Here is an 11,924-nt window from a genome sequence, read left to right on the forward strand (position 1 = left end):
CCATATTCTTGCCTTTTTTCTATCTATTTATCCATGAACTTTTTCTTTATATGCCATTTACTTTTTCCTTGTCTCCCATCTATCCAATCTCGCTTCAACACATCAATCCAACCATGTTTACATTCTTTCATTTAAAGGGAAATAGCCTTTACAAGTTTTCTGAAATCATAAGAAAAACTAGCAAGGGGTATAAATGTTATGCAAAATCAATGAAATTACATACTATACCAAATATTTTACATCATACAATGAGCAATCAGTATTTTACTCAATAATATAAAGTCAACTCTATTTTGAAATTCCTTCAATAAATAAGAGAGATAGACAAACTCAATAGAAACTGATGAGTCTTTTGATTATATCTTGATTACCATAGTGAAGAAGTTGGAAATTATTTACACTTTGTTAAATAACATGCCTTCAGCAAAAGAACATGCACAAAAGAATTTTTCACCTATACATTGTTATATTTTCAACTAAAATTTAATTTATAGAAGTTATTGTAAGTTACAAAGCCATTTATTTATTAGAAATGTAAACATGAGATGAGGTTCCACGTCAGCCTGGGCAGGAAAGTATATGAAGACTCTTATTTCCAATAAGTGACCAAAAGGAGACCAATGGAACTGTGGTTCAAGCGGTAAAGAAGGCTTGAGTGAAAAAGGTAAGGGGCAGTATAGGCACTGAGTTCAAGCACGCATAAAAGGATTTAGTTAATATCAGAAGAAACATGTAATGAACACTAGAAGAAGCAAGAAATGATGACAACTGTGTCCATAAGTTTTAAATATGTGGTTCTGTAAAAGTAGTGTAGAACCTATTAAGAGAATGTATTTGAAATAATAAGTAATGCTTTCCTTATCAAGTTAACAGTTTTGAAATGTGACAAATGAAAATGTTCAAGTTAAGAGATTTTCAGAAGTGATCACAATATAAGAAATAATCTTATCTATATACTTAATATTTAAAATTCTTTGTTTCAAATTAATAAAGAGTGATTAGTCAATGATAAAATAAAAAGTATATCCATGTTTCAAGGGGGATACCATTATGCATTACAGACTTTAATCAGGAGAAAATTCAAAAAAATCCTATACATTGTATTCTTAAATCAAAGTGTATTTTCTGTAACATATACAAGTCATTCCTACGTTAAATGAGGAAAGCAGTGTGAAAGGGAGAGGAAGACAGAGAAGGAGATGGTGAGAGACAAAGAGAAAGAGAGATCGGGATAAAGAGAATGGTCCCACAAAAAAGACTCAGGATAATTTCAAAAGGAGAAGGTGTGAGTAGAAATAAACAAGTATTGAGCAAAACAATCTCCAACGATGATACTAAAAGATGTAAATTTGTGAAGAGGAAAGTATTAATGAAATGGATTTGAGGACTCTGCAACATGGTGTTGTGCAGACTGAAGTTAATATGCATAAAAATGAGAAAAGTTATTGAAAAAGACAATAGTGAAAAGACATTAAGAAGAGGGGATGATAGGATTAAGCACAGATTAAATCAGAGGAACTAAAAATATAGAAACTTAATTAGAGTTTAAATGGTGATCATCATCACTTGTGACAACCACTACAAGGAAAATGCACAATAAATTTTCCATAATATAAACTACTATAAGAAGAGATAATTGCTGTAGATTTAGAGCAGACCTTCTATATACTAATCAAACCTCTGAGTTTAATCATAAGCATGCATATTTCTCCTACAATGCCTTTTATCTCTGAAACCATGTAGAGAATTTTTATTTGGCATTAAGAAGATGATGTAGCACTTTGGGGCAAAAATGCAGCCAAGGAGCCCTGCCCCAGACGCCAAGATGGAGAAGACCTCCACAGCCACCATGACCTTCCCCTTGGCACTGTGGTAGACAGGCAGGAAGGTGAGCCACACACTGCAGAACACCAGCATGCTGAAGGTGAGGAACTTGGCTTCATTGAAGGTGTCAGGCAGGTTTCTGGCCAGAAAAGCTACAGTGAAACTGGCCAGGGCCAGGGAGCTCAGGTATCCCAGGACACAGTAAAAGGCAGTGAGGGAGCCCTTGTTGCACAGAATGATGATGTGACCATGTTCAGTGTGTGCATCTGTGTCAATAAAGGGAGGAGAGGTTCCCATCCAGAGTGCACAAAGCATCACCTGGATGAGGGTGCAGATGGGAATGATGAAGTTAGGAGCCCCAGATACCAGCAGCCACCTCATCATTCTCCCTGGGGAAGTGGCTTTAAAGGCCAAAACCACAGTCACAGTTTTGGCCAACACTGTGGAAACAGCCACAGTAAACAAAATTCCAAATGTCATCTGCTGTAGGATACAGGTGACTGGGTTGGGATGGCCAAGAAAGAGCAAGGAACAGAGGAAACAGAAAATGAGGGAGATGAGCAAGATGTAGCTGAGAGTCCGGTTATTGGCCTTGACAATGGCACTGTCTTTGTGTTTCACAAACACTCCAAGAACAACAACAGTTAGTATAGAGAAGCAAAGAGCCATGCATGCCAGAGCTATGCCCAAGGGATCTTCAAAAGCCAGGAAACTTGCAGTTTTCAGGAGGCACTGGTTTCTCTGTGTGTTGGCATACTGATGATCTGGACACTTCACACAATGCTCCATATCTGGTGAGAAGTGTAAACTACCATTAGTTCTTGTTGTGAACTTCTTTTTCTTCAAAGAATTTAGGAAATTGTTCACTTGGGTGGTATTCCTAAGATGTCAGCATTTACTATTATAAAAAATTATTATTTTTTCAACCATAACCACTTCCTATTTCCATCTTTTTCTTTATGCAAGCATTTTATTCAACTTTTTTCTTCATTGATTTTTACAGGTATTGGTAATGTAAGAGTTGGATTATTGTAATATTTGAAGTAAAATTTTCAACATTTTTCTCCCTCTCATTAAATTGTGCAATCGTATTAAAATTGTAGTATACAGATTAGGATTTACTACATGTTTCTATAAAACATTAATTTTACCCTATGGCATCTTATCCTTGAATTTATTTCATTATGTTTGTCTCGCTTACTCACCTGTGAAACTGCACAGTGTCCACTCTTGGACACTCGATGGTCATGCTCACTTCCTAAAGTGAAGCCAGCTTTCTGAGCCCTTGTCCTGTGCTAAGAAGAGTTCTGGGCACTGAGAAATGATATGCAAGATACATCTTTTTGTGTGGGTTAAGATGAACACCATCATTAATAACTCTTATGTTTAATTTCATGTTAGAATGTATACTTGTCCTAATGATTAGTGATAAGAAGGATTCTTGGAGGTAATTTTATTGCAATAGATAAGAAAATATTACCACATGTTGAATTCAAAGCCATGATCTACTATATTACAATTAACAATGCAAACATTTGTCAAAATTAATTTATTAATAGAGAAAAGGAAGAGGGGCTCTGTAATCCAAACATTCAACTTTTGCATGGATTTGTTTGGGTTGAGGACAACTAGGGTAGGAAGAAGAATTTCTTAACAAGTCAAAGAATTACCTGTGCCATTAGCAATCTCATTCTCTGGGCAAGGGGTACAATCAAAGCAACAGGTAGCCTTTTCCTCCTGAGGAGATTTCCTGAATCCAGGACCACAACTCTCACTGCAGATAGAGTAAGGAGTCTGAGGAAAATCATGGATGTGTCAGTAACTGTTCAGATGTCTACCTAACCCTTCACAAAACCCATTGTTTTAATAAATGGATTACTAAAGAAAAGGTTTCTATGCAGGTATGGGCAATCAACTAATTGAATTCTGTTGTAGAGTTCATATTCCATATTCATAAAGGCTTATGTGTTACAACCTTGACTTCTAGTCTGTTGAATTATTGCAAATTATGGAATCTTTAAAAGGTGGAAGCAGTAGTAAAAAATAAAAAGTAATTGCTAGTGTACAGCCCTATGGAATTCCCTTGAGATCATGTCATATCTTGCCTCGTATTCATCTGAGATATGGAGAAGAAAAAAAGGAAGACAGCCTTTATATAGTGTTGTGTGAACCTCAGGCCTATGGTATCTTCATCTTCATTTTCCAGTGGTCATGAGGTGGTAATATTCTCACAGGTGTCTTCAAGGACTCCTTTCTCCAAAGATGGTTAAGTAGCATGCCAATTAACCATTGAATCAATCTCCATAGAAGGGAGCAAAAGAAACCTTTCAATCCTGTAAAGCAACTCAGCAGGTACTTTATCACAGTGTTAGAAACCCACTGAGAAAAATATAATTTATATCTTATGACAATATTCTAATTCAACATTTATAAACATATTTAATTGTTTTAGTGTTGATCTTTGGGTTATAACTCAAGATCTGGGAACCAGATTTGAGCTTCTTTGCTCAAGTTTAGCACTCTAGTACTGGAAACATAGCTAACTTTCAGACTGTTAATGGTTAAATGAGTTAACAGTCTCACTGATTTTCCTGTTTGGGCTGACTTTAAACCATGGTATTCAGATCTCCACTATCTGAGTAGCTACGATTATGGGAGAAAGTTGGTGATCCTCAGTCATGTATACATTTAAAGAGAGACTTTTGCTGATTGGTGTGTCCTTAAAAATTATTAGGGATAGATCCAACCTACCTCTGTAGTTCCTATGGCCCACTCTACCATATCTTCAGATAAAGACAGTTGATTGCCATGTAGAGCATATGGAGAAAACTTTCCTATTTTCACTGCAAGTTCAAGACCTTCTGGAAAGTTCCAAATATTCAGAATGTCATACTCTGGCTCCAATTTCCTTTTCTCATCCCAAATAATGTGATTTTCAGCAGGATTGTAAAACTGGTTGTTGTTCAGGAAAAGGTGCAGCTAAAAGAGAGACATCTTATGGTGAAGTATATCCCAGAGTTAAGAGAGAAACCATGAAGTAAGAAAGATCTTGATTGTTTTTGTTCTCAGGTTTTGAAAACAACAATAGAAGAGACACTACTGAAGCATCCCAGAAGAAAATCTTTGGAAGATTAGAAATAACCTTTCTGGAAAATAATGTATTCTTTTTTTATTGTGAAAATACTGTACAGAGGGGTTACAATTACATGGGCAAAGTAATGAGTACATTTGTTATCAAGCATTGTTGCCTCCTCCATTGTTTCCCCTTCCCATCTCCCCTGCCCCTGGCCCCACCCACTCATCCCCCTCCTCCTTGCCAAAGTTGTAAAGTTCGTCCTTCACATAACATCTTTCACATCTCATTGTTACAGTGGGTCCACATGTATCCCTATTTATACAACTTTTTTTTCCTTCCCCTCCACAAAGTATACCAACATTAATACAGTGAAAACAGGGGTTTTACCGTGGGGAAGGGACATATGAAGCAACAAAGAAATCAACTTATAAATGTTAGAAACAATTATAAGAAATAAAAAAAACATTTGAATGCTCTCTTGGGGTTCATTTCACCTAACATCAACTTATCTGACCTTTTCTGCTTGACTCAGACATATTAGTTATTGCAAATAAGAGAAACCATGGGACCTATGTTTCCTTGCACCTGGCTTACTTCACTTAATATAATTTTTTACAAGTCTTTCCATTTCCTAACAAATGGGGCAATGTCATTCTTTCTGAGGGAGGCATAGAATTCCATTGTGTATATATACCACATTTTCTGGATCCATTCACCTACTGAGGGGCATCTGGGTTGGTTCCATATCTTAGCTATGGTAAATAATGCTGCGATAAACATAATTGTGCTGGTAGCTTTAGTATGGTCTTGTTTGTGGTCATATGGGTAAATACCCAAAAGTGGGATTGCTGAGTCATAGGAGAGCACTATGTGGAGTCTTTTGAGAAACCTGAATACTATTTTCCAACGTGGTTGAACAAGATTACACTCCCATCAACAATGCAATAGAGTTCCTTTCTGTCCACATCTCCTCCAGAACCTGTTTTTATTTGAGTTCTAGATTATAGCCATTCTAACTGAAGTGAAGTGGTATCTCAATGTTGTTTTGATTTGCTTTTCTTTTATAGCTAAGGATGTTGAGTATTTCTTCAGGAAATGCTATGTCTATCAGGAAAGCAACTTCATTCGTAATAGTCCCACAAAAAATAAAATACTTAGGATTTAACCAAAAAGTGAATGACCTCTATGATGAAAACTTTAAAATCCTGAAAATGGAAATCAAAACAGAACTTAGAAACTGGAAAACCCTCCCATGCTCCTGGATTGGTAGGATCAATATCGTGAAAATGGCAATACTTCTCAAGGCTATCTACAAATTCATTGTGATACCTATCAATATTCCAACCTCATTCTTCAAGAAAATAGAAGAGCCAATCCAAAAATATATATGGAACAATAAAAGACCCCAAATAGCAAAAACGATCCTCAACAGAAAGAACAGTGCTGGAGGAATATCAATACCAAATTTCAAAATCTACTACAAAGCCATAGTAATCAAAACAGCTTGGTTCTGGCACATGAACAGACCTCAGGACCAATGGAATTGAATTGAAATTCCAGAAATGAACCTACAGACCTATAGCCATCTAATCTTTGATAAAGGAGCTAAAAAAAAAATAGAATGGAAGAAAGACAGCCTCTTCAGTAAATGGTGCTGGTAGAATTGGTTAACTACTTGTAGAAAACTAAAGCTAGATCCTTATATATCACCCTGCACCAGAATCAACTACAAATGGATTAAAGACCTGGGCATCAAAGCAGACACTCTGAAAACACTACAGGATGCAAAAGGAGAAGCCCTAGGTCTCCTTGGCAAAGGCCAAAATTTTCTTAAAAGAGACCCAGAAACACAACAAATCAAAGAAAGGTTGGACAAATGGGATTGAATGAAATTGCAGAGGTTCTGCATGGCAAAGGACATAGCTACAACAGACAAGGGTCTTAATCTAAAATATACCTGGAACTCAAAAAAATTAAATCCTCAATAAGAAATTCTCAAAGAAACAACTGCACAATAAATAAGTGGGCTAAAGACTTAAAGAGAAACTTCTCTGCAGAGAAATAAAGTATTCTTTTCACTCAAAATAGGAGTAGATGGAAGTTTTTTCAAGAGAAACCATTTTTCTACAGCTTTCCACAACCACTATTTTTATGAATGTCTACATTTTGACTTTGTAATTTTTTTGTGTTTTTCTGGAGTGAGGTGGAATCTCAGTTTTGTTTTCATTTGCATTTCTTTTGTGTCCAGAGATGTTCATCACTTCTTCATGTGTCCATTGGCTATTTTAATTTCTTCTCCAGAGGAGTCTCTGTTTAAGTCTTTATCCCACTTGGTGGTAGGTTGTTTTTGTTTTCTGTGAATTCAATGATTTTCTTATTTACAACTTGCATTATTATAGCAAAAATATAACTGCACTGTTTTACATTCTGAAATTGGGGCTGACTTGAAATCTTGCATCAATTCTATAAATACAATAGTTTTTGTTTAAATGCTGTTGATTTCCAGATTTGTACATTGTATCTTGCATAATCCCCACAAACTAGACCATAAAACTAAAAACTTCTCTTGATGTCCTTTTTCAACATTTTCATTATTATCTTTAAGTAGTTGTACAAAGAATTTCTGATTCTACAAAACTGTATCTGAACGCAAAGTGCCTGACAACATTGTCACCCATCGCTCCTAACCCAAGCCTTCTCTCACTTTTTTTTCTTTTCTTTTTTTTAAATTGAGATTAGGTGATTACATAAATTTCACATATTTCACAGTATTGTGGAATAGTGATACTTGGTTAAAATCACAAACACATTTGAACCTTCACAAGGCAAATTGTCATTATCTTTGTCTATAAAGTTTGTGAATTCTATGAGCTTTGAAAATACAATTACTTTTTCCATATCAGATGATGTTTACATTTATTTCCTTTTGCTTAATGTAAGCTGTTCCCTCTTTCCCTCACATTCCTCCCTTCCCATCTCTGTCTTTGGGTTGCTTATTTCTTTTTCTTCTATGTTCAGTGCAGCTGATGGGCCCCTTTGTTGAATGTTCTTCTGTTTCCCACTTATTCTGCATCCTCTTCCTAGATTCCCTCCATTGTGTGCATATATATATATATATATATATACATATATATATATATATATATATATATATATGCTCAAGAACATGGAGTCATTTAGCAATGATAGACAAAATGGATCGTTGTCTTTTGTTTCTTGAGTCCTATTTACTTTGTCATATCTCCTTGCATTTTGGCTTTAGCATCCACATTTTAAAATCTATGAAGAAATAAAAATAATCTTTCTGGAATTCTTCTCACAGAAGAGCATTTTTTTCCAAGAAAAAAACATTTTGCGACAGTTTGTCACAACCATTATTTTTATGAATGTCTATATTTTGACTTACCAAATTTTAAAACCAAAAGTTCAATGAAACTAAGTCACTTATGAAAAATATGGACAATTCTGTTCAGCAGATCATCCTTGCAATGACTGAAGAAACTTGTACAGAAAAAATGAATTTACAAATTTTAACATACTAGCTAGGAACCTATTGAAATTATTGGTAATTAAATGACTTCATAAGCAAAGTGATGGTGACTCATGAATGTATCACTATCTACTCAGGAGACCCAGATTAGAGGATCATGCTTCAAAGCCAGCCTGGGAAGAAAAATCCCTGAGAGCCCTTTCTCCAATAAACTATTCAGAAAAAGTCAGTAGTGCTGTGCTCAAGAGGTTGAGCAAAAGCCTTGAGCCCAAAGGACTCAGGGTCATAGCCCAGGCACTGGGCTGGCAAAAATATTATAGAAACATGGAATATATTGTAGACTTCTTACTGGCCCATTGTTTTCTTTAGAGAATGGGCACACATATCTAGAGTATCTCACAGACATTGAAACATAAAGTATTACATAGGGTTTTGAAGAACACAGAATATTTAGTTTTTAAATATTAATCTATGTTTATCCAATTTTGTACTTACTATAGTTTTTGTTAATACAAAGAAAAACCTTCACCTTTGAGACAATTACTTCAAAACCTGAAATATGTGTTCATTAATTTCAGAAACCAAGATATGAATGACCTATGAATAAAAACACTTATATAAATGTCTGTATATATATGTACAAAAATGCATGCATAGATTTGGAAATTTTGAAATTTTTGCAATAAGAAACACCTCTAGGAAGAACCTTTGTTCATGGTGTGTGCCCTCCAAAAAAGGAGAAATTACCTGTGCAGGGGAAGGCAGTGCTCCTTTGCTATTTCCCATCATATGAACTTCTGTTTGATGAAGAAGCATCTCATGGAGAGCCTGGGCCACAGCATACACAGCATTGTATATATTGTAACTGTGTCCAGACATAGTCATGTCAAAAATATGCCCAGGCAACCATTTCAAAGAGGCTTCATGAGCACAGTTGTCCCATGTTACACAGTCAGACTCAGCATGTGAGCAATTAAAAGTCAGAAACCACAACCAAGCAAGAAAAAAGTCTTCTGGGTATTTGGAAGGATTAACTGCCTTGACAAAATCTATGAAACCAGAAACATCCTCATGATGGTGTATAAAAATAAGAGGCACATGCAATGAGCCTAGCATGAAATATCTCGTTTTCATGGTGAAATCCCACTCTGAATTCATGACACAAACTTTTCCTTGTATTAAAATTCGTTCAAGACTCATTATTATAAATATTAGTGAATCTTTATCACCATATATGATGAGGACACTTGCTGAAGCCTTATTTATCTCATTGTAAACTGCCATGACTTTGAATATATGTGACATGGATTGGCTTGAGATCACAACCTCATAGGCTAAACAAAGTCTGTTTTTGGCCATCTCTTCTTTCAATTCAGCCAGAAACCATGAACCATTCTCATCCTGTGAGGTCAACAGTCCCACCCAGCTCCAGCTGAAGTGAAGCAGTAAGGAGACCATGGCCGTGGTTATTGATGTGTCCTGTGGGACCATCTGATAGAGAGCAGGAAACTTGTTATGGTCACTCAGGGCATGATCAAAAGGCCCAAAGGTAAACTAAAGGGAAAGAAAATTGGATTCTTCTTGAATGAGGAGGTTGCCATGCAACACAATCTCAGTCTTTAAGTATGTTAAGAACCAGTTGAAGTAGGTAGAAGATACATTTTTTGTAGTTTTTTTGAAAGTATCATTTAATTATTCTTTATATATCTGTTGATCTTGTCCAATATCTCTATCAACATTTTCCATCTAGACCAACCCCAACCACTCCTTGACTTTCGTAATTCCATTTCCACATGTGTACATTGAATATTAAGTTATTTATCCCACCTATCCATTCTTTATTCATCTGCCTTTTTTCCCTTAACATCTATTCTAGTCAGACAAGTGTAATTCAGTTCTCTGGTGTTCTTTATTTATACGGTTAGTAGATCAGAAAAGTTAAATCATTGTGTTCCATTCCTACATGCACCATATTTTAGTCAGATTGGTCATGTGTGTATGTAAATGGCTATGTGCATGTTTCATATTTATTTCACATTACATGTTCATATTTTAGATTTAACTTTCACATATGAGAGAACACATTTATCCTTTCTTTTTCTGATGCTTTCTTCATTCAACATATATATTCCCCTGTGTGTGTGTGTGTGTGTGTGTGTGTGTGTGTGTGTGTGTGTGTGTGTGTGTGTATTTATGTGCATGCCAGTACAGGGATACAAATTCATGGCCTCTTAAACTTCCTTGGCTTTTTTCCCTCTAGACTGGTGCCCTACCATTTGAGTCACACATCAACTTTGTGTTCTTTGTTGGGTAATTGGAGATATAAGTATTCTGAGTAGCCTGGATTACAGGTGTGAGCCATCAATACCCTGCTCAACATATCTGCACACTGCAAAGTCATTTTCCATTTCTTAATTTAAAAAAGAAAATTATTAATATAGCTTGGAATGATAAATTAGCATTTATCTGTTTAAACTCTTCCATCTACTTTTTCAATCATTGGACTATATATATGCATATATATGTGTGTATATATATATAACTCACTTGAGCACTTACTCTTTAATATCAAAAATTTGATAGTTTTATAAATCAAGTCTCTTTCATTCTCTTTTAACACCTGAAATGGCACCAAATTATACATTTTATATCCTTCCACACCTCCCACCCTCACCTGTGGAAATCTGTAGAGTCCCAGCAATGTCCCAATCTGGTCAGATGTTATTCCTGATGGTCCTGTAAGTACTGCTATAGACCTCCTGTCTCTCATACAAGAGTAGTTTGGAATCTTGTATTCCCCAAAGAGCCAAATGAAGGGATTCTTAAAAATTGTCCAAGCTCTGAATTCAACATCATAGATATCAACTCCCAGGGTCAAGTTATATAAAAGATAAGGATTCTTGTTGATTTCCTCAATAGCAAAAACCAAAGCCAAAACAAACTGATAGTTCTTGAAGATCCTACATAATGAGCATAGAAATTGAGGAGGAGTATTTCAAAACTTATGATTTTGCTGGATTGAATGCTTGTTTCTTTGCTAATGAACCTCAAGTAGGAAGGAATGTGAACATGTAGTGTCTTATGCTTGTATATTGAACTAGGTAAGGACATGAAGGGAATTTGTCATGAAAGAGATTCAGAAACTTATTTAACATGAGAGAGATAGAGTGAGAGAAAGAGCACTTTCCCCTCCTTACTAACACATGGACCACTGGAAAAAGCAGTTGTCCATTTTATTATGTTTTCATGAGACAGCAAATATTCTTTTGCCTTTATCTTAGAGCAACTAGGTCCATCTGTGTGAAAAATAAGTTTAGTTAAGTTGTCTAGTTTATGTTATGTGTTTATGTAGCAGGCCAGTCTAATTAAGAAATGTTCAATTTAAGAGCAACTTTCAGAAACAAAGTGTTACATATGAAAGATTCTATAGCAATCTCTGCTCACAGACCCAACATATTGAACAGCTCTTCCTGCAATATCAACCAGAGCAAAAGCTCAAATATGAAGTGAGGGGAGTTTATTTTTATTTATGTA

At 35.5% G+C, this 11,924-nt stretch overlaps 1 protein-coding gene across 1 annotated transcript; it reads right to left on the reverse strand.

Annotated features, from left to right (window-relative positions):
- Nucleotides 1-1,686: 1,686 nt before the first annotated feature.
- Nucleotides 1,687-11,175, reverse strand: LOC122119874 (vomeronasal type-2 receptor 116-like). Its single transcript, XM_042693940.1, has 5 exons — nucleotides 11,065-11,175; nucleotides 9,138-9,944; nucleotides 4,576-4,803; nucleotides 3,495-3,618; nucleotides 1,687-2,615 (listed from the first exon to the last, which is right to left on the reverse strand). The coding sequence occupies exons 1-5, from the start codon at nucleotides 11,158-11,160 to the stop codon at nucleotides 1,687-1,689; spliced, it is 2,184 nt and encodes a 727-aa protein (XP_042549874.1). The 5' UTR covers nucleotides 11,161-11,175.
- Nucleotides 11,176-11,924: the final 749 nt, after the last annotated feature.

Source organism: Dipodomys spectabilis, unplaced genomic scaffold, assembly GCF_019054845.1.
Source record: "Dipodomys spectabilis isolate Male_0828 unplaced genomic scaffold, ASM1905484v1 ptg000173l, whole genome shotgun sequence".
In the NCBI taxonomy this organism is placed as follows: Eukaryota; Metazoa; Chordata; class Mammalia; order Rodentia; family Heteromyidae; genus Dipodomys; species Dipodomys spectabilis.